The sequence below is a fragment of the Trichosurus vulpecula genome, chromosome 8, assembly GCF_011100635.1.
Source record: "Trichosurus vulpecula isolate mTriVul1 chromosome 8, mTriVul1.pri, whole genome shotgun sequence".
Classification (NCBI taxonomy): Eukaryota; Metazoa; Chordata; class Mammalia; order Diprotodontia; family Phalangeridae; genus Trichosurus; species Trichosurus vulpecula.
In genome coordinates this window covers 147,779,196-147,803,499 of record NC_050580.1, presented here as the reverse complement: position 1 = coordinate 147,803,499, position 24,304 = coordinate 147,779,196, and the positions used below count along the sequence as shown (strand labels likewise).

The window sequence follows — 24,304 nt, the reverse complement described above, 5'->3', positions numbered from 1 at the left end:
GGTCTCTATTGTAGCACCACAGGGATTTGTGCTTGTGACTGTATTGTTTAACATTTCTATCAATGATTTGGGTAAAAGAATAGATAGCATGCTTATCAACTCAACCAACAACATAAAACTTACAGGGAGAATTAACACACTGGGTGCCAGAGTCGAGTTCCAAAAAGAATCTGATACAGAATGTTGAGTAAATTCTAGTCAGATGAAATTTAAAAGAGATAAGTATAGTCTTATATTTAGGTTTAAAAAATATCTACTGGGGAGAGACAGGGCTAAACAGAAGTACATTTGTAAAAGATCTAAAGGTTTTAGTGGGCTAAAAGCTCACTGAATCTAGAAGATATGGCATCCCTTCCTCCCAAAATAATGCCATTTTAGGCTGCATTAGCTGAAGCATTGTTTCCAGGGATAAGGGAGGTGATAGTTGTGTTACATTTTGCCCTGTTTGGAACTCGTCTATAGTACTGTCTGTATTCATTGGGTATCACATTTCAGGAGGGACTTTGATAAGCTTCAGAGTATCCAAGAAGGGCAACCAAGATGGTGAAGGGCCCTGAAATCATATCATATGAGGATTGATTGAAGGAGCTGGGGATGATTTATGCAGAGAAGAAGAAACTAAACAAGGATATGAGAAATGTGGTCAAGTATCTGAAGGGTTTTCATGTAGAAAAAAGAATTGGACTTGCTCAGATTGACCCTCAGAGCCCAGAATTAGGAACCACATATGAAAGTTAGAGAGAGGCAAGCTTAGGTTTGAAATAAGGAAGAGCTTGCCAGAAATTAGAGCTATTCTTAAGTGGAATGGGCTACCTGGGTGGTGGTTTCTCTCTAACTAGCGGTCTTTAAGCAAAAGCTGGGTGACTACATACAAACTGGAAATGTTATCAAGGAGGTTTGCATTTGGGTACAGGGTAGAGTGGATGAGCCTCTGAGGTCCCTTTCAACTCAGATCCTATCATTCTGTAACCTTCAATAAGTTCTTAGTTTAGAAGAAGGGGAGGGAAACTTTTTCTCCCTTGCATCATTGATCATTGACTTGGGTGGGGGGTGGAATTAAATCATGGGCTAATGCACAAATAAAAAGCAACAATCAAGAGTTGTGGGCAAGATTTGGAAATTTGCGTCCAATCACTCTGCCAAAGTAAATATTGGCCTGCTCCCTACTTCCTCCACTATCAATACTGGCCCAATAAGTAACAGTAATGATACACTGCCTGTTCAGAAAGCATTATTAAAACAATTAAATCTACTATTATCAGAGATCTGTTGCCAGATACTTGCGAAAGATTGAATACAATTAAACAATGACCCACACACAATTCTTGGGGCCTATGTTCCCTGTCTTGGTTTGAGTAGCTACAAGACCTATGATATAGAGGTGGTATCTGGCAGATGAGAAGATTTTTTCCAAAGCTACGCAAGAAGTTGCCTCTTTTAAGGAACAGTTGAAACTATTAGGAGGAAAAGGAGGCGATATTTAGGTTAGCCTATCTTAAGCCAATCATATTATGTTTAATCCAGGGAGACAGGGTAGTGTAGTGGAAAGGGCCCTTGTTCTAGCATCAGAGGACCTGGGTTCAAATCTCTCCTATGTTGTTTACTAGTTATGTGCCCTTACACAAGTCACTTAATTTCCCTGGACCTCAGTATCCTTATCTGTAAAATGGGGTAGTGGGGGAGGACAGTGTTGAACTACATGGCTCTGAGGTCCTTTCCAGCTTGAAATCTCTGATTCTTTCTGATTTCTGGGGCTCTTCATTTGAACCTGGCTTCTCTTAATAAATGCCCACTTAAAAAAAGTCCTCAGTTTTGGATAAAGATAGAATTCAATATTCAGTTGTCTAAAATAGACTCAGAAAATTCATAGGTACAAATACAACAACCAGAATGTTCTGTCCAAAAAGGGGGAAAGAATGGAAACACTGATGGGAAAGCAAAGGGTAGTGTTCCCCTTGAGGACATGAGAGCTATTTGTGGGTACATCAAACATTCAGCATTAGGGACATCTGGGGAGAGTGGCTACTAGCTCCTATCCTCAGCTGAAAACCTGGCTATAAACAGTAGCACTGGCTTTTTGGTTTGCTCCCTCTGTCCCTTTATAACCATGCCAAAGTACTCAGACGTGGCAAGTATAGTGATTTTCTGATGCATGGCTATTATTTTGTTTCCACATACAGACCACCTGAATTCCTTGCATTTAATTTTCAGGCACCACGGGATGCTCTTCATTGTTTCTCAGAAATTGTATAGTCCCAGGGTTACCTCTTGGAGCTTCTCTCTACCACATGCTTCTGGAACACCCACTTTTCTCTGTATAAACCAAACTCTGTGACTCATTCTCAGCTCTAAACAACCAATGACTCTTCTCTTTGGCATACCATCATTTTTTAGCATGTGAACATTGGTTGCCTGTGACTAAAAGGTATTAGGTACCTGGAATGCTGGCTCCCTAACTCTTCTGGCAACACGTGCCCCTTGGTTTTGGGAAGGGGGATTCGATGACATGATTGGACACTTGGGTTCTGATCCCAGCTCTGACAAGTGACCTCTGGAAAGTTGGTTCATGTTTTTATGTTTTATTTTCCTCATCTGTAAAATGGTAATGCTAATACTTAACTTGTTTTGAGGATTGAGTGAGATAGCCAATCCTCAAATAGCATGAATTCAAGGCACTTCAACATCCTGTTTGCCCTCCTCTGGATACCCTGCAGTTTATTGGCTGGCTAGATGGCAGAGTGGACAAAGTGCTGGACTCGGAGCCAGGAAGACCTGAGTTTTAATCCTGCCTCAGACACTTATTAGCTGCTTAAGGTCATGTGACCTCTTTCTGGTCTACCTCATGGGTCTCTGTGGGGATTGTCAGGATCCAAGACCACCATTCTCTTTTTACTATTAAAAGACACTGTTTTCCAGAGCTAAGGCCCAACAAGAAAGCTGTGCCCTGAGCTTGGCATAACAACAATCCTTTGTACTCACCTTCTGGATGAACACTGTTGCAACTAAATCACAGAACTGATTGATGGTCCCTGAGCCTGGGCAAGCACCAACAGGCCCAGACACGAAGCCCTGCTATGAACGGACTTTTTGCTACTAGACCACCTTGCCTCACTGTTGCGACTCACTACAATGTTGCTACACTACACTGTTTGATCCTTTATAACCACAAATATATAAATCAAGGTTTAGCCCCAATGCCTCAGGTCTCCTACTACAGGAGGCTCAGACAAGTGTCTAATTTCTCTCCCCCAATGGAATAAAGAAAGTTTTTGCTTTTAACCTGTATGAGCTCTTTGGTATTTTGGGAGTTAACAGTGATTGCAAAATCTCTGTGACTCTTTGGTCATTTGTTACTAGAGTTGACAGGATCAAATGAGCTAAAACATATAGAACACTTTGCAAACATTAAAGGCCTATGCTAGCTATAACTATCAACACTTTTTCTGAATTTTGGCACCCAGAATTGAATACAATATTGCAGGTGTGGTCTGACTAGGGAATAACAAGATTCTCATCTCCCTAGACTTATTTGGGTTTTAGGAATATTAAATTAGTGGCTATGTATAATGCAGTAGCTATGTATAATCCATTTTTCATATCCCTCTCATGTGTCATCACCCTCCTTCATTAGACTGTAAGCCCCTTGGGGCTTTGAAGAAAAGCTACTCTTAGGGTGAGAGACTGAGATCCAGCATAGGGAACTTAAAAGGATCACTTAGTTCAGTAGGAGGAAAACCAGGAAAGAACAGTTTTATGAAAAACAAAGGAGAGAATAGCTAGGAGCAGAGACAGATGGATAGTATCAATAGCTAAAGAGAGATTAATTACGATGAAGATGGAGAAAAAAGCCATTGAATTTGGCAATTCAGAGATCACTGATAATCTTAGAGAAAGCAGTTTTGGTAGAATGAAAACCAAGAAGCGAGGCTGAGAACAAAATGGTGGCATTGAGTATGAAAGGGTATAAAAGAAACAAGACAAGAAGTAACTTTAGGATCAAGTGAATATTTCTTTGAAGACTGAGTGAAAGCTGGGCATATTTGTAATCAGCAAGGAAGTATCCAGGGACAGTAGGTAAGAGATAAAAGAAGAGAGAGACAGAAAGAGAGAGTGAGACAGACAAACGTATAGACAGAGACAAAGATAGAGACAGAGACAATGACAGAGAAACAGAGAGAGGCTGTAGAATTCCTGTTAGTGTCAGGGTGGAGAAGATGGCCTCTGTAGTTCCTTCCAAATTAGAGATTCTGTGATTCTGATTGAACTTTCACATAGCACCTTGTATTAATTATAATTACTATCATATTTATTTTGTCTCCCCTATTAAGCTCCTTAAGGGCAAAGATTATGCCTTTTTTGTATCACTCATAACATGGTCAACTACAAAGAGCCTTGGCTTTGGAATCAAAGGAACTGGGTTCAAATCCTGCCCTTGTCATTTACCACTTGTGTAATCTTTTTTTTCACAGCCTATAATTTATTAATGTGATTCTCTGAAGCCCCAAATTCATCTGTGACTTTGTCGAAAACCAGAATGGGGGATTTTAAGTATCGATGAAAAACAATTGTTTGACCTTGAAATTAAGCCAGAGATTTCTACAAATTTTGGTGTCTGCTTATTTCACACCAGCCCAAGATGACAAGACAACAGTTTTCATAGCGAATGATCATGAATTACTGGTAGGGGTAGGGGTCACAAGGCAGCCATTAGATCTTTCCCTATTTCCTGTTTTTTTTAATAATAAAATTTATTTAATTATTTATTTTTAGTTTTCAACATTCACTTTTGTTAGATTTTGAGTTCTAAATTCCGCCCCCCCCCCCCAACCCCCTTCCCAAGATGGCCTGCAATCTGATATTGGCTATGCATGTACAATCACATTACCTGTATAGTATTAAGCAAGTGACTTAACTTCTCTGGGCTTCAGTTTGCTCATAGGTAAAATGAGGTAGTTGGACCACATGGTTGCTAAATGTGTAATCCTATCTCAGTATGTCATGTATACTAGGTATTCATCACATATATATTGGATGAATGAATTTGATAGAACGATACTCTGTCTATTCTTTTGGTCCTGCCTACAAACAAATATTGGTTCTTGATATTTCTTCCTTCATGTGTCTTTGATTTGTGGTGTGTATAGGGGTGGGGTGGGATCACTTTATATAGAATTCTTTTAGTCAGTTTTGCACATATTATTTTAACATAAAATGACCATTTCAGCTCACCACATATTTCAAGCACAGGCTACATTTGTAAGGTGGTAATTTAACTGAAAAGCCAGAGACATTCTTACAATCACTCAGATTCATGCTAAACCTCAAATACTGTTTGCTGAAAACATGTGAGTAGTCAGCAATTTCATTTCAGACCAGAGTAATGATGACTAATGTGACTAGGCCTCAGAATGGATTACCAAGAACCATTTTAACTTAAAATTCTATATTCTATCCTATCCTAGCCTAGCCTGTTCTTTCCTTTTCTCTCGTTTTATTGGGAACTCCTGAAAATCATTTTGCTAGGTCAGGGTACCTGGGAGCCTCACATGGATCCATTACTATGGGAACAAATACTAAACAAATCATTCTGCCTTTCTGGATCTTAGCACCATAGTGAACTGATGAACAAGGAAGGACACTTCATAGGGACCAGGTGGACTAGCTTAATGGCTTTAATATAATATTAAAGGCTCTGTATTCTTGTACAAATTAGTGCTGCTGCAGCTGAGTGAACAGGTAAGTGTGGTGGAGATTTTGTATGAGGCAAGCAGCTACTTTATTCTGTCATGTTCCTCAACCTATTACGGGTCTGCCTTCTCCTTTTGGACTGCTGTGCCTGCCTCTATTCCATGAGTCCTTTTTGGTCCTTTGGACTTATTTGACCTATAAGCTTTTTGGCTTGACCCCAGCACTACATTCTGTTTATTCTATCATATCATCACTTGGAAAACATCCTTTTACCCCTAAGCAAGCTGTGTCCCTCTAGGTCTGTAGATTTCTAGTAATCATTGATATGTGCCTGCCTTATCACTGTATCTGAATACTGAATGCTTCTATCTTTGTGACCTTGGCTAGTCACTTCCTGCTACTATTCGACCTTGCACAAGTCACTTATTCTGCTACTACTTGAATTTCAGCAAGGCCTACCTTTTTTTGGGTCTCAGTTTTTGAATCTATAAACCAAGGGGTTTGATCTGAATTATGATTAAGATTCCTTCTAATGTTAAATCCTATAAGAGTATTATCCTGTAGCAGTAGGGGATCCAAAAATCTTGTCACATTCAAACAAACAAACAAAACCACAGCCCTGTCATTGGTTCAGATAATAGCAGAGCTAATTATCACCCTGTGGACCCTTATGCTGGGGGTTCTAGAATTATGCACCCAAACTGCTATGTCTCTCTAAAGAATTATTCGTACTCTGGGGAGCTTTCGGGGTGTTGTGGGAGGCAAATACTTCACAAAGTTAAGGTAGAGATATGACATATAATCTCTGTCACATAAGCATTACAATGGTCCAATAAACCACAGCACCAATTCTAGTAGGCCAGATCTACTCACTGAGCAGGCCTAATTCAGTTCTGAAATAATTTCTGAAAAGGAACGATCTATAATGGTTCATTTGGTCCTCTGCCACTCCTCTTGGAGCCCTGACAATGTTTAACAGGAAGGGTGAGAAGTGATGGCCCTGCCATCCCTGCAGAGCACTGAAAGCCATTAGTATTTGTGATTTGTATCCCTTGCCTTTCATACTCAACTCAATGGACCAGCTAGAAAGGGGGCAGAAGGTCATACTCATCAACATAGAGATCCAAGGCACATACAATCTGATCTAGATATAGAAGGGTGACAAAGGAAAGACAACCTTCTCTACTCAGTGCAGGTTGTAGGAGTTAGGCCATTTGGTTTGTATGATGCCTTCCTAAGGTTTTCAGATATTCATGAAACTCCATATTTTAAGAGTTTATGGACAAGGAAGTGGTGGTTTATTTTGATAATATTCTCATCTATTCCTTGCATCTTGCCCAACACTTGGAATTGGTCTAGGCTTATCTTTTAGGACCTATATGATCACTGGATATCTAGCAAGTCAAAAAAGTGTCTATTTGAGAAGGAAGAAATAGAATTTCTGGAGCACTGAAAAGGTCAACTAGGAATATGCATGAATCCCTATAAAGCAGACATTATCATGTCTTCTCAAAAACATGTACTTTTGCATGAAACATGTTTTTGATTCCCTGGATCTTCCCTTTAGTTACCCAATGAACCACAGTTCCTGTTGTCAGTAACTACCTGGGAGAGTTCCAAACTGACTTGCAATGTGCCCTGGTAGCCAAAGAGGCAGAGAAACGTAAAAGCAACCATCATCATCTGGGGAGCCCTTAAGTTTAGAGGATTCAGGTCTGGTTGTCCTCCCCAATCCCATACATTTGTTGTCTAACCCATTAGATTGTGAACTCCTTAAGATCAGGGACTGCAATGTTTTTCTATTTGTATCTTTAGCCCTTAAAACAATGCTTTGAACATATTAAGTGTATAATAAGTGCTTTTCTGTTCATTCATTCACTCACTATGGGGGATCATTGCATCAACAAAGTATCTGCAAGTGGTGCTTTGGTTTTGTAGAACACTACTGATACTCCATCCCTAGATTTTCTGCTCTGACAATGCCTCTCATCAACCTACCGTAACATCCCAAGGTATTTCCATTGGTCAATGAAAGCAAAAAGTACCGTCTGGTTCATCCAATGTTCTATCCACTGGCTATTATTTTTTAGTTGTTTTCACTTTATTATTTTCTAGTTTCTGAGACACCGTAATCAGTGTGGCAGAGATCCTGTCATGAACATTGGGATTTGGAAGCTCAGTGGATCAGCCAATCTGAAAGGCCTTCCTTCAGACCATACACTTTGCAGTCCCTTGGACTCACTTGAACCCACTCAGATTGGATCTGCTTGGAGCAGGCACAATAATGCCTATACCAAGAGGGCATTTATTGCACTCCTAATTGACATAACTCCCTCATGAAAAAGATCAGTTTCCGATGGGTTCCCATACATCGCCCATCCTTGTCCATCTCTCTCTCTCTCTGTCTCTCTGTCTCCCTCTCTGTGTCTCTCTCTGTGTATGTGTATCTCTCTCTCTCTGTCTCTCTATCTTTCTCTCTCTGTATGTCTCTGTCTCTCTTTCTCTCATCTTAAATTTCCTCCCATCAAGATAATCAAGTCATTCCATATCCCACTAGGTAATTCTCTTATAAAAATATAATTCATTGTCTACCCAAAACATGTCCTTTTGCATGAACCATTGTCAAGTCTTCCCCTCCCCACACCCCATATGTGTTACACTAGGTTTTCTCTGAAAGTCTACAAAGCCAAAACTTGATTGGCCTGGAGTGGAGCCTTCAACATAGCTTCCTGGTAGGCTTTAGATGTATGATATGGCTTTCTGGTTACTTAAGGGCATAAAAGGCCCACCCATATGGAATTGGGGCCTTCAGACTTGGTAGATGTCCCAAGATCACACAAGTCACCACTCCCTGCCCTGCTGGCCAGATGTGTTTTCATATGTAAACAAGAGGGGATACATCTATTTGAGCTAAACACTATTGTATCTTGGTTGAATATCCTTTCTATGTTGGGGCTAAGTAAACTACATGTGCCTCATCTCATCCAAACATTGAACTTGAACCTGCATCAGGACGAGACTGAGTCAGGCCTGCCTCTAACACTATGAACCACAATTTCTGCTGTCAGCTACCTGGGAATGTTGTAAATTTCCCAAGATAACTTCTAACACAGTCCATGGGCAGACAAAGTGGCCTAGTGTAACAACAATTTGGCTAGCAGCTGCTGTAGGGGTGTACAAGAGCTGCCAGCACAGGTTTTTTTGATCTGCTTTTCTAAGGAAAGCAACTGTAAGGGATTAACTATCTCACTTTAGTCAAACATACAAACATACATTATATAAACAGGACAAATAACACAATTCAATCTATCTATTGCAATACATGGTTACCAGCAGAGAAGCATCAACATCTGGGTTTTTCCAAAGCCGGAGAGCTCTTAATAATGGCTGCCCAGAGTCTCCACATCAACACTCTTCCAGTGAGTGAGAGCCCCAGACAAAATGGTAACCTCTGAGTTGTTATACCCTGTTCTGGGCCTGAAGGATTCACCTGTAATCAGCAAAAGGGTGTGGGCCTGGGGCTTAGCACCTAGTAAGACTTAATCAAAGGCCCTTGATTACTTTAGCATTCTAACAGAGAAAACAGTAAAAAAAAAAAAAAGTCCCACCTTAATTACCAATACACATAGAAAAATGAAATCAATCATTGTCACACTTTTGGGAAACTTTTAGGTTTGGAGGATTATGGTCAGACTCTCCTCCCCCAACCTAAGTACCAAAAGACCTTGTTAGAAATTTGTAAAGCGACCAATAGGCCCCTTATCCATCAATCAGGTGGGGAGCACCATGGGTTACTAGCTAGATTACCCCTAAGCTACATATCCATTTAGTGTTTCATAGTTCCTAATCACAGGATAATAGTTTTAGAGTTGACCTAAGCCATCACTGAGTTCAGCCTAGATAAAGAAACAGGCCTAGAGAAGTTAAATGACATGGCCAAGGTCATACATGTATCATCCACATATAGATATTAAGTAGCAGACCTGGGATTCAGACCCAGCTCCTTCGGCACCAAAGTAAAAACTTTTTCCACTGTGTTCTACTATCTCCCTTGTTGTAGTGGACCCACCTTGACCTTAACGTACATCCAAAAGATCCTTCACACGCCTAATAGATTGTAGATTGATAAGAAAAATATCAGTCCAGGAAATTCTAGACTCAAGAAGGCGATTGGGACCCCTCCAGTATCTAGATGAGTGGCAGGTCCATGGGTTTGAGGAGAGAATATGGGAGCCACCATGTTTCAGAGTTGGTATCAATATTTCACTGACCTATGGCCTCAAATTCAAGAGAGGTGGCTTAAGGCAGGGGTTCTTAACCTTTTTTTGTGTAAAGGACCCCTTCAGCAGTCTGGTGAAACTTATAAACTCAAAATGATGTTTTTCAATGTATAAAATACATAAAATTACAAAAGAGACCAATCATATTGAAATACAGTTATTGAAATATGTACTAAAAAACTGAAGTACATAGACTCCTGGTCTTGGTGGAGAGCTGGTATCTGCCTACAGCTAACATAGCTGAATGAGGAGGCTATCGTACTTTCTCCATGGAAGGATTCTGTCTCAGTTAATGACTCTGTAGGAGCCAAATTGTCATTTTCCAATGTCTGGTGCTTTGCCCTCTGTATGCTGACTCTTTGGCACCTTCTCTGGCTTCTAGACTTGTTTATCCCAGGACATCTCTGAGTTGAACCCAGCAGGACACCCCTTTTAGAAAAACACCCCTTCCCATGTTAATGGTCTCAATCACTGTTATTCAGCATAGTGATTATGTAGTCAACTCCATGTCCTTAGTGGGTTGGGACCCTACACACTCAGTAGGACCCTTCTTTATCATGAAAAAAAAAGTATCAAGTTGTTAAGTTGTTATTTGTTCATAGCCATGTTATATATTGTATAATTCAGATGGATACAATCTGTGCCCTGTTCAGGATTTGCAATCTAAAACAAACAACATTGCTTCCTTTTTGTGGACTCTCAAAGTTTTTTTTGTCTGTTTTGTTCTCTTGTTTGTTTGTTTTTGGAAACTAAGCTCTCTGGCTTGCTCAGGCTGGAAGTTCAGTGGCACTCATGAGTCTGACCCCACTGCTGATTCGCAAGGAAACTTTGACCTACTCTAGATCCAACCTGGTCTGTTTTGTTCACCTTGGGCTATGTACACTACACCCACCTCCTACCCTGGAGGCTTACCATATTTATGCTGACTTAGTACAGCAACCTGATTGGATTTTAGCCCCACTTCTGCTCAAAACTTCTGAACTCAAGTGATCATCAGCTTCACTCTCTCCAGAAGCAGGGATTATAGGCCTACAATACCAGGCCTGACCTCAATTCCTAATATTTAATTCTATGTCATTTTAACTCCACAAAGGTCTCTTTGTATCTATTTCATCTTGAGGATAGTACAAAAAGTTCACATTTGGGTGTTTGTATTGTAAGCACTAATTTATTTGGTCCTTTTTCTATGGCATGTCAGAGCCCTGGCATCACCTTCAACATGCTGAAGTGACCTGCTTTTTTTTTTTTTTTTTAAGAATATAGAGCATATAGAATAGGTCATGGTTAAAGTAATGGACTATTAAAATAACAGTTCATTAGACATCAGTGCCCAATGACCACACTTTTTCAGGTCAATAAAATCTTTTAAAAATATATGTATTGTAGGTATATAAAATTTATTACATTTAAGAACCAGAAGTCTAGAAAGAACCTATGTTCCTCTATGAGACTATAAATTGCTACTAGAGAATATCTTGGGCCCTGAAGAGAATTTGGCTCATTTAGTTTTTACTTAAATAGTTGGTGAACCTTGTAATTTGTACCTTCACATCTCTCACATTTGTCCCCTTCTTCACATGGCCACCACCCTAGTTCAGGCATTTATCATTTTTCACCTAGACTATTACAATAACCTTCTAACTGGTCTTTTTGCCTCAAGTTTCTATAGACTCCAATCCATCCTCCAATCAATAGACAAGGTCTGGCCATGTCACTCCTCTGCTCAGTGACTTCTCCAGCTTATCTAATAGCCTCAGGATCAAATATAAAGTCCTCTGTCACTTAAAGATGTCACAAGCTGTCCCTCTCCTACATTTCCAGTTTTCTTTTAGTTTATTTCTCTTTAATAGACTCTACAATTCAGCAACACTGACATACTTGTTATTCCTCACACAAAACCTCTATCTCCCTTCTTGTTGCCTTTTGTACCAGCTGTTTCCCATGCCTGAACAACAACTTTCTTGACTTACTTCAAGTCAAAGTTGAGAAGAGAGAGTTGAGAGCTGAGAGTGCTATCATTTATGAAGAAGAACATTCTTGTGACTAGAGGATTTTGGGGAAGCTTTCTTCTTGGCATGGCATCTTAAGGAAGTAGACCTTGATGACTATGCTACATAAGTTCCACTCTTTCACCTAACCCATTTTCAGTCATTTACCATCTAATGTCCATCCTCAGGCTTTATTGATGGGCTTTACTTCAGGCACTCTAGGAGTAGGGAGAGCATAAACTCTATGATCATAACCCAAGTACTAGGTTAACTAAATTAGACTGGTGTTCTCTTGTTTCTCTCAGTATGCTCTTTTCCCTGTCCTTGTTAGCTATTTTAGAAACTGCTTTGTAATTAGCTGTTTCCTAGGTACTACAAGACTCTTTTTTTCCTTATAAATATCTAACTGTGGAAAGATTAATTTTAAAATGTTGTCAGACTCTTTATCTGGCATAGAGAATAGCAAAGAAAAGAGCTGTCAGTGTGTCCTCCATCAGGAGACGGTGAATATATCTGTGCATTGATCACCACCACCATCACCACACACATACACGTACACAAGACTGTTATTATAGCAATTGTTCTACTTAACAATGTGATGAATGTCAAATGTTATATACTATCTTGTGTTATCTTACTAGTTTTTAAAAGGTATATATTATGTCTCTCCAACCTGATTATAAAATACTTGAAGGCAGAAACCTTTTGTTGTGGGATCAGTGTCCTAATCCCTGCTGCATGAAAGCTAGGCTACTCTTTCCTTAAAAGGTATACAAACTATAATGGCTTTAGTAAAGTTGGAGGCTACAAAATGAATCTTCAAAAATCAACTGTACCTCTCTGTAATAGTAACAAAATAAAAGAAGCAGTCACGTAAATGGAAACCCTATTCCAAATGTCTGCAAAATGTATAAAATACTTGGGGACCAACCTACCAAAACACACAAAAGTTTTATATAGATTCAATTACAAAGTGCTAGAAAGCAGCAACTTGCTTAAGCTCCCTCCCAGATCCCTCCAAACACCTATAAAAATGGCTCTGAACAAATTCCAGAGCTGCAGAACCCACGAAATAGCAAAGGGAAGCAGGGCTCCAGCCCAGGACAGCCGAGATGGTTGCTGGGAAGTGTCTGTTGCACAGAGCTAGGAGCGGAGCAGAGCCCAGCATGGGCTGCGCCAGGACCAACCCAGACCAGGAGCTGGGTGGAACAGGCATAGTGCCCTGAATCAGTGAGCTGTGGCAGTTACCAGATGTCTCAACCCACAAACACCAAAGACAACAAAGAAGGTTAGTGGGAAAAGCTGCTGGGACAGAGTGAAAGGAGTTGGTGGTGGGCCACCACCCCAGGGGCAGTGGAGGTGGTGCACTCTGAGGCTGCTTTGACCCAGGACCACCTGGTGGGAGGAATTAAGCTGTGGATTAGAGCAGGAGTCAAGGCCTACTTTGCCCTGCCCTGGATCTGGGCCACAATCCTGGTTGGCAGTTCTTGGGGGAGAAGCAATGCTGGTGTGACTGAGTTGCTGTGTAGAAGTAGCTCTGAAAATAGCAGCACAGCCCCTCAAGCTTGGGACAAAGTACTCTCTATTCTACAAGCAGTTGTACCCAGACAAAAATCTCAAGTTGTCTGGGAACATGAATAGGCAGGGAAAACAGTCTCAGATTCAGACTCAGACTTTGGAATCTTTTTTTTTGGTGACAAAGAAGACCAAAACATACAGCTAGAAGAAGTCAACAAAGTCAAAGAACCTACATCAAAAGCCTCCAAGAAAAATATGAATTGGTCTCAGGCCATGGAAGAGTTCAAAAAGGATTCGGAAAAGCAAGTAAGAGAAGGAGAGGAAAAATTGGGAAGAGAAATGAGAGTGATACAAGACAACCATGAAAAACAAGTCAATGACTTGCTAAAGGAGACCCAAAAAAATATTGAAGAAAATAACACCTTAAAAAAATAGACTAACTCAAATGGCAAAAGAGCTCCAAAAAGCCAATGAGGAGAAGAATGCCTTGAAAGGCAAAATTAGCCAAATGGAAAAGGAGGTCCAAAAGACCACTGAAGAAAATACCACCTTAAAAATTAGATTGGAGCAAGTGGGAGCTAGTGACTTGATGAGAAATCACGATATTATAAAACAGAACCAAAGGAATGAAAAATGGAAGACACTGTAAAATATCTCATTGGAAAAACCACTGACCTGGAAAATAGAAGAAGGAGAGATAATTTAAAAATTATTGGACTACCTGAAAGCCATGATCAAAAAATGAGCCTAAAATCATCTTTCAAGAAATTATCAAGGAGAACTGCCCTGATATTCTAGAGCCAGAGAGTAAAATAGAAATTGACAGAATCCACTTGTTGCCTCCTGATTTTCAGATCCCAAAAAGAAAACTCCTAGGAATATTGTCACCAAATTCCAGAGCTCCTAGATCAAGGAGAAAATACTGCAAGCAGCCAGAATGAAACAATTTGAGTATTGTGGAAACACAATCAGGGTAACACAAAATCTAGCAGCTTCTACATTAAGTGATCGAATGGCTTGGAATATGATATTCTGGAGGTCAATGGAGCTAGGATTAAAACCAAGAATCACCTACCCAGCAAAACAGAGTATCATGCTCCAAGGCAAAATATGGATTTTCAATAAAATAGAGGACTTTCAAGCTTTCTCAGGGAAAAGACCAGAACTGAATAGAAAATTTGACTTTCAAACACAAGAATCAAGAGAAGCGTGAAAGGGTAAACAAGAAAGAGAAATAATAAAGCACTTGGTAAAGTTGAACTGTTTTTTTACATTCCTGCATGGAAAGATTATGTATAAAATTCATGAGACCTCAGTATTAGGATAGTTGAAGGGAATATACATACATATATATAGATATAGATATAGATATAGATATAAATCTATAGACAGAGGGCACAGGGTGAGTTGAATATGAAGGGGTAATATCTAAAAAAATTAAATTAAGGGATGAGAGAGGAATATATTGAGAGAGGGAGAAAGGGAGATATAGAATGGGATAAATTATCTCACATAAAAATGGCAAGAAAAAGCAGTTCATTGGAAGGGAAGAGGGGGCAGGTGAGGGGGAATGAGTGAATCTTGCTCTCATTGGATTTGACTTGAGAAGAGAATAACATACATACTCAATTGGGTATCTTACCCCACAGGAAAGAAGGAGGAAGGGGATAAAAAAGGGGGGATGATAGAAGGGAGGGCAGATGGGGGAGGAGGTAATCAAAAGCAAACACTTTCGAAAAGGGACAGGGTCAAGGGAGAAAAGTGAATAAAGGGGGACAGGATAGGAGGGAGCAAAATGTAATTAGTCTTTCACAACATTAGTATTGTGGAAGGGTTTTACATACTGATACATGTGTGGCCTATGTTGAATTGCTTGCCTTCTTAGGGAGGGTGTGTGGGGAGGGAAGAGAGGAGAGAATTTGGAACTCAAAGTTTTAAAAGCAGATGTTCAAAAAAAAGGTTGTTTTTGCATGCAACTGGGAAATAAGATATACAGGCAATGGAGCATAGAAATCTATCTTGCCCTACAAGAAAGTAAGGGAAAAGGGGATGGGGGGGAGTGGGGTGACAGAAGGGAGGGCTGACTGGGGAATGGGGCAATCAGAATATATGCCATCTTGGAGTGGGGGGGAGGGTGTAAATGGGGAAAAAATTTGTAATTCAAAATCTTGTGGAAATCAATGCTGAAAACTAAAAATATTAAATAAATTTAAAAAAGAAAAAAGAACCACTTAAAGAGCTGGAGAAATATTTAGTGTTCATGGCTAGGTTGTTGATAAAATAAAAATGACAATATTACCAAAATTAATTTATAATTTTAGTGCTGTGCCAATCAAATTCTTAAGGGGATACCTTATAGAACCTGGTGAAATAATAACAAAATTCATTTGGAAAAATAAAAGATCTAAAATACCAAAGGGAAATTATGAAAAGAATTAGAGGTGAAGTGTGTATAGCACTTCCAGACTCCTAACTATATTTTAAAACAGCTGTTATCAAAACCATCTGATATTGGTTTAAAAAAATAGAGAGATAGGTCATGGAACAGACTAGACAAAGGAGATTCAGAAACAATAGAATGCAATAACCCATTGTTTGATAAAGTAAAAAACATAAATCACATAGAAAAAAACTTCTTATTTGATAAAAACTTCTGGGAAAACTGGAAAGCAACCTGGCAGAAATTAGGCTTAGACCAACACCTTATACCACATTCCACAATACATTCTAAATAGATATGCAACATTAATATGAAAGATGATACTATAAAATTAGAAGAGAAACAGATTGTGTAATTCTCAGTTATGGGTAGGAGATGTATTCTCATTAAAAAAATTTTTTAAACATTTTTATTGAAAGTTTTGAATTCCTAATTCTATCCCTTGCTCTCTTCCTTCCCCCCTCTCTGAGATGGTTAAGCACTCAGATATAGGTTATACATGTACAGTTATGTAAGATGTTTTCGTATTATTCATTTTGTACAAGAAGATTCAAAGAAAAAAATGAAAGTGAAAAATAGCATGCTTCAGTCTGTGTTCAAAATATCAGTTCTTCCTCTGGAAGTGGACAGTATGCTTTATCATTAGTCTTACAGGATTTTCTTGTCTTTGACCAATATTGCTGTTTCTGTGTACAATGTTCTCCTGGTTGTGTTCACTTTACTATGCATCACTTCATGTAAGTCTTTCCAGGTTTTTCTGAAATCATTCTACTTGTCATTTCTTATAGCACAATAATATTCCATTGCAATCATATACCACAGCTTGTTTATCCATTCCCCAATTGATAGGCATCTTTTTGATTCCCAATTCTTATCCACCACGAAAAGAGATGCTATAAAAAGTTTTGTACAAATATATAGTTTTCCCTTTTTAAAAAAATCTATTTGGGTTATAGACCTAGTAGAGATATTACTGGATCAAAGGGTATGCACGGTTTTATAGCCCTTTGGGCGTAGTTCCAAATTGTTCTCTAGAATGGTTGGATCAGTTCACAACTCCACCAACAATGCTTTAGTATCCCAGTTTTCCCACATCCCCTAGGAGATGTGTTCTTAACCAAATGAGCTAGAGGCAATTACAAAAGATAAAATATATAACTTTGATTTCTTGAAACTAAAAAACTTCTGCACAGACAAAATGAATGCACCCAAGATAAGAAGGGAAGTGGTCTAGTGGGGGAAAAATCAAATTATCAAATTTCTCTTATAAGGGTTTGTTATCCAAGATATATAAACAGTATACCAACATCTGTCTGTCTGTCTGTCTGTCTGTCTCTCTCTCAGTTATAGCCTTTCCTCAACAGAGAAATTATCAAAGGATATGGACAGTTCTCAAAAAAATTCCCAAGTATTCAGAGCCACATGGATGAACGCTTTAAATCATTAATAATAAGAGAAATGCAAATCAAAGAAATCTACTCAGGTTTTATCTTACTCTGAAAACTGACAAAAGTGACCAAAATGGTAATATTGGAGGGGTTGTGGAATGATGGGCACACTAATACATTATTGGGGAAGCTGTGAAATAGTACAACCATTTTGGAAAGCAATTTGGAATTATGAAAATAAAGTGATCAAAACACCCATACCCTTTGAAGCAGAAAACCCCTTAGTGGACTTATGCCTCAAGCAAGCCATTGTAAAAAGGAAGCCCCATATACTCCAACATATTTATAGCAACACTTTTTGTGATAGCTAGGAATTGGAAACAAAATATATGTCCATCAATTGGAAAATGGCTTAACAAATTATGGTACATGAATGTAATGGAATGTTACTGTTATGTAAGAAATGATGTGTGATGAGAACAGAGAAGCATGGAAAGATATTTCATCTATACATGTACTATATATACTGATATATGTATGTATACATATATAGCATACCTATATATACTGATATACATAGTATATCAGTATATACATACATATATATGTATATACTGGTATGCTATATATACTGACATACATATGTATGTACTGATGCAGAGTGAAGTAACCAGAGCCAAAAAACAATATACATAGAAACTATAACAACATAAATGGAAAGAACCACTACACAACAAAGAATCAAAAGTAAATAACAAGATTATAAAGATTCAGCACAACTTGAAGAGATATGAGAGGATACCCTCAACCTGCCCTTTTATGGAGATGGGCAGTCCACAGATATTACACATTGCACAAGTTTTCAGACTTTTTCAATATATTGATCAGTTGTGCTGATTTTTCCTCTCTAAAAAAAAATACGGTTTGTTATATGGGCTAGCTCTCTGGGAGGGGGAGGGAAGGGATACTTGGGATAATTTCTATAATCATAGGATTTGGTAAGAAACAGAAGACATAGGTAAAAACTCATTTTTAAAAACGTTATATAATCTGTCCTCTAGATTTAATTGGCTCAGAGGACTAATGACTTTGGCCATTGATGTGGCTTCCTGGTCTCCTATGTAGAAAAGCAAGAGCATGAGTAATCACCTCATTCCAATTCTGACCATGTAGACCAGTGACATGATAATCACCAGCACAGGGGAGCTACACTGAGCTGTATCCTCAGAGACTATCCTTTCCCTGCTCTGAATCTCCTTCCTCTGTTATGGCTAACTAAATCTCCTTTTGTTAACTGTCAGATGTCCCATGAATATCTTGCTCTGATCTCGAATCTGAGGTATCAAGCTAATGTGAAACAGTCCAAGACCTATTATATAACCTGTCATGCTTCTATGTATCCATGGTACTCGCCATAGAGCCCTATGTTAAAACTCCATAGTTAAGTTGAAATTGTGACCCAGTTATAAGACTTTTCTATTGAAATCAGAGACTACTGAAATCTTTTCTAAAGATTAGGGAATTTGAGCAACACTTCTTTTGCTTTAAGTCTTACTAGCAAAATATCTGCAGGTTCCCAATATAAAATAACTTTTTTTTGGTGATGAGCCACTGTGCTTGAAGACCAGATGCTGGATAAGGAAGAAATTAGATGCCTCAATCAGCTTCCAATGCCAAGACTGAATCTTTCTGAGCTAATCACTAAACTACTCCACAACTGTTCACATTGACCTTTGAGCAGCAAAAATCTAACTACAAAACAGATATTCAGGAGAGGTCCCTAGTCACCAAGGATTATCATGTTTATTGGGGGAATAAATTGTCCTTGTGGAGCTACTAGAACAAACCAGGACACCTATCAGTGACTTACTCTTATGGGTGAAGCATTATCTACTTCAGCAGTCCAGTCCCCAGATGATAATGTGAGTCTAGGAACACTAACAGAAACAATAAACTCCATAAGCAAACCAAGTATATGTGGTATTTTGTTCCATGGATTATCTCTAGGCAACTGTCTCTATGAAACTTAATGGGTACAGGTCATTCTCCAGTTGATAAATGGTCAAAGGATGTGAACAGGTAGTTTTCAGTGGAAGAAATCAAAGCTTTCTATAGTCACGAAAAATGTTTTAAATCATTATTGATTAGAGACATGCTAATTAAAACAACTCTGAGGTACCACCTCACACCTATCAGATTGTCTAACCTGACAGAAAAGGAAAATAATAAATGTTGGAGGGGATGTGGGAAAATTGGGACACTAATGCACTGTTGGTGGAGTTGTGAACTGATCCAGCCATTCTGGAGAGCAATTCACAATTATGCCCAAAGGACTTTAAAAACTGTCTATACCCTGTGACCCAGTTATATCTCTACTAAGTCTATAAAAAGGGAAAACTATATATTTGTAAAAAATATTTATAGCAGCTCTTTTTGAAGTGGCAAAGAATCAGAAATTGAAGGAATGCCCATCAACTGGGGAGTGGCTGAACAAGTAGTGGCATATGATTGCAATGGAATACTATTGTGCTATTAGAAATGAGGAGCAGTCTGACCTCAGAAAAACCTGGAAAGACTTATACAAACTCATGCAAGGTGAAGTGAGCAGAACCAGGAGAACATTTTACACAGTCACAGCAATATTGTATGATCAACTGTGAAAATACAAAGATCCAAGACAATTCCAAAGGACTCATGATGAAAAATGCTATTCACCTCTAGAGATAAAACTGATGGAATCTGAATGTAGATTAAAGCATGCTATTTTTCCACTTTTTGTATTTTTTATAGGTTCTTTTCCTTTAGGTTTGTATCTCCTTTTACAGCATGACTAATATGGTAATATATTTTACATGATTGAACATGTATAACCTATATTGCTTACTGTCTCAGACAGGAGTTAGGTGAGGGAGGGAGAAAATTTGGAACTCAAAATTTAAAAAAAATGTTAAAAATTGTCTTAACATGTAATTGAGAAAAATAAAATAGTATTTTTAAAAATTAAAAAAACTTAATGGGGCAAGGGGAGAGGGAAAGCTTGCTCTTCGGACTAAAAGTTATTCACTAACTGGTGAAGCTTTTTTTAATTTTGGGGAAAAACCCATAAGGTCCCTTCTACTTAATCAATCATTTAGAATGTAGCAGGTTAGAGAGAGTTAGACAATAGTACCAGAATGAATGAATGAAAAAAAATTATTAAGCACTTATTATGTTCAAAGTAGAGACAGTCTGCTCTCAAAGTAGTCAAAATCTAAAGATGGAGATGACACATATACGAGGTTTCAGGTGCCCGTCAAATAAAAAGGTCTCATGATTCATAAGATGCAACAGCAAAACAGATGGGGATTCTTCAGGAGGAAGCTTTAAAATCACTTCATCCAACCCTGTCATTCTACGTCTGAGAAAACTCAAGTCAAGAGAAGCAAAATAATTTGTGTAAGGGCACAAAACTCTTTTCTTCATTATATTTCATTTCATTCACACAGGACAAGGCATAGCAAACACAAAGGATTCCTTCTGCCCAAAGAGGTAGAATCAAAAGTCTGGCTCTCTAGAGTTTGCAAACTAAGGTATCTAAATTCAATGAACCTATAAGCTTGGTCACACTAAAGATAATTTCTTTCCTTTGGAGTTTCACCCTCACTTCTATTCTTTGCCTGCTAAACATAATGTTCTATCTTTGGCAACTGTCCTCTGCTAACTCAACATCTAGTGAATCACTAAAGATATGGGGTCTCCTCAGGTCATATAGCAAATCAAAAAGGAAAAACAGAGTTGAGATTAAATCTTTAATATACTGGAAGGGGTATGTTTGCTAAACATGAAGCTCTCCCCTTACCAACCATAACTAGAACAGAGAAAGAGTTCCAAAGCTTCTCTTGTCTCAGTGACCTTTTTTCATTTTATCTTAACAAACTACAAGTTTTCTTTATAGCAGTTTCCTTACCCCTTCATCAAGGAGGAACATACTAATGCAAATTCACTTGAATTTTATAAAAGAATGTAATATGTGACAGGAAACCTGACTGATCGTTAATTCAGTTCAATTCAATGAGGATTTAGTTTTAGAGATGCAAAGACAAAAATGAAAATAGTCCTGCCCTCAAGAGGCTTACATTCTAGTGGGAGAAATGGCATGTACCCAGTTGACATATATCTAGTTTAGTCAATACAACTTGCATGCACATGCAAGTGTGTACACTTGCACACACATACACACACACACACATACACACACACGCACGCAACTGGACAAATCAAAGGAAGGCCTCTTATAAGAGCTGGAATTTGAGTTAAACCTTAAAGGGAATTAGGGATTCCAAGAAGAAGAGATAAAGAGGGAGAACATTGCAGACACGGATGGGAAATAGCCTGTACAAAGGAACAAAGGCTGATAGTAATAACATATACCAGGAACAGCAAGTTGGCCAATTTGACTGGAACATAGAACGCCTCAGAGTAATGTGTGATTGTTCTGGAAAGATAAGTTGGATCCAGATCATGAAGGACCTGAAATGCCAAGCAGAAAAGTTTGTATTTTATCCTGATGGCAATAGGGGGGTCAGTAAACTCCTTAAGGAGAGTGACTTAGCCAGACCTGTGCTTCAGAAATAACATTTTGGCAATTACGTGGAGGATAGATTGGGGAAGAGAAGGACTGAGTACAGAGAGACAAATTAGTCCTAAATACTGCCTGACTCTGAGAAGCCATCAAACACTAGAACAAACATCCTTAAAGCTGAAATATAAGGAGATAATAATATACTTGGAGGACAGATCTAGCTAATGACAACTGCCCGTTCTGGGTGCACTTGTCTGTAGGTCCCTAAGACTGTGCCTGTTATTGTGGAATAGTCAGGAACTGGTTCATAGAATCATAGCTGTTGAGCTTAAAAAGACCTTAAATTCTGAACCTGTCCAATCTCTTCATTTAACAGATGAGCAAATTGAGATCCAGAGAAGTTCACACGTGCCTGACATCCCAAGGGTTTGTGTGGTAGAGCCGAGATGTGGAATATTAGGGGAAATTATCATGGAGGAAATTTCAACTCATAACCATTACTTTATAGCACTGGTGCTCTGGAAATTACAATCATCTGATCACCATAAAGGCTGACTAGACCCATAGACCCAGGGTAGGTAGGTGGCACAGTGGATAGAGCACTGGGCCTGGGGTCAGATGAACCTGAGTTTAAATCCAGCCTCAGGCACTTATTAGCTCAGTCACCCTGGGCAAGTCATTTAACACTGTTTGGTTTAAGTTTTCTTATTTGTAAAATGAGGAGGGTACAGCAAACCACTCCAGTATCTTTGCTAAGAAAACTCTAAATGGGGTCACAAGGAGTCAGATATGACAAATCAACTAAACAACAATAACAGAACCATGAAGGTTTACAATGTATGCCAACCTATGCCATCTCAAAGCAGGGTCCCTGGGATTCCTTTACAGTTTAGAGGATGGGGAAGCAGAAGAAGGAAAGAAACAATCTTATCATTGCTTAAGTTGAAGGGACAGGAAGAATCTAGAATAAGAGGCCATCCAAGAGAGAGAAGGACAGAGATGAATAGTTCTTGGAAAAAGGGGAAAAAATTGAGGGCTTGTACTTCATTCATTCTCTTTCATCTTGTATCTATAGAAGCAGGCAGTGACCATAATGGGGTATTTAAAGCACTGACTCACCTTGGGGCGCCTGAACTCCAAGTGGAGCTCCATTCCTCTGCCCTCCTTCTCTTACTCCCACTGAATTCCTTACATTTTATGTGCCCCATAGCTCTTTCTAGGGCCTCAATAATATAATATTGTCAGATCTGGCTCTACCCAGTATCATAATTTGGCTCCACAGATCGTCATATGAATGTGGGCAATTCGGTGAACCATAATAAAAAAATAATTACATAGCCCCCACTTATTTAAAAAGAATTGGCTCACCTTCTGACCATCCTGATGAGGAGGAAATAGACAGAGAAAGAAGAAGAGCCACTATGAGGGTGACTCGGACATAATTCATTGTATTAATGATTCCTCACTCTAATCACTGTGGTCTTGATCTGGAAGGGAGGATATTTACTGTTTAATCTACACAGCAGTGATCTTTGCACTCCCAGTAAGATAAACAGAGACTGGTCATTTCTGTCTGCAATACTGGAACATGCACTTAAACATTAATAAGTAAAATGAGGTTTCTGATGCCCTCTCTCTAGGATATAAGGAAGTCACCACAGATGTCACCTTTCATGTCTATGCTTACGAATGAATAGAAAATTACAAGGCCCGTGCTGACCCTAAATAAATTAATTTTAAATAAATAAATTTAAAATTTTAATAATAAATTTTACGGTAGAGTTCTCTCATTAACAAACTCATTTCCCCCCCTTTATAATATAGAGCAAAACAGATGGCCCAAGTCCTGCACTGCTATCCACCAAACAGTAAAAGATGCAGGAGAAGTTCTCCTACGCTCTTAGATAGCTCTTCCATGTATGGATTTACGTAAGGACATCACCAAGAATTGCATAGGCTGAGAAGATGTGGATGGATGGTTTTGTGCAGTGATGGAGTGAGAGTCTACACAGATAAAATCACTGACCCATTGAAAATAGAATAATCTTAACCTGGAGTCTGTGAAGTTGTTGGCTTAAAATTTTTTTGATAACTATTTCAGTATAATCAGTTTCCTTTATAATCCCACATGATTATTATTCATTTAATCCAAAAGAGAAATTGAGTGTGAAGAGCAACTGAGAGATATCACTGTAGCTTTTTCTCCAAATAGGCATACTATATAGGTCAGCGGTTCTTAACGTTTTTTGTATCATGGACCCCTTTGATAGTCTGGCAAAGCCTATGGTATCCTTCTTAGAATAATGGTTTTAAATGCATAAAACTAAATATATAGGATTCCAAAGGAAACCTAGTTGTATCAAATTATAGTCATCAAAATATTAACAAGTTCACAGACTCCAGGTTAAGACTATTTCATTTTATGTAATTTGAAGTCTCAG

The 24,304-nt window shown here is 38.7% G+C and overlaps 1 protein-coding gene across 3 annotated transcripts in view; it reads right to left on the bottom strand.

Moving 5' to 3' along the window:
- LOC118828787 (inter-alpha-trypsin inhibitor-like) overlaps nucleotides 1–23,358 on the bottom strand; it is an 89,149-nt gene extending 65,791 nt beyond the window's left edge. For all 3 annotated transcript variants that reach the window (XR_005008970.1, XR_005008969.1, XM_036735650.1), the window contains exon 1: nucleotides 23,232–23,358. Coding sequence is in view for 1 of the 3 variants with exons in the window: in XM_036735650.1 (XP_036591545.1) it covers nucleotides 23,232–23,310 (79 nt within the window). In the remaining 2 variants the exon portion in view is untranslated. The remainder of the gene's footprint in view (nucleotides 1–23,231) is intronic.
- Nucleotides 23,359–24,304: the final 946 nt, after the last annotated feature.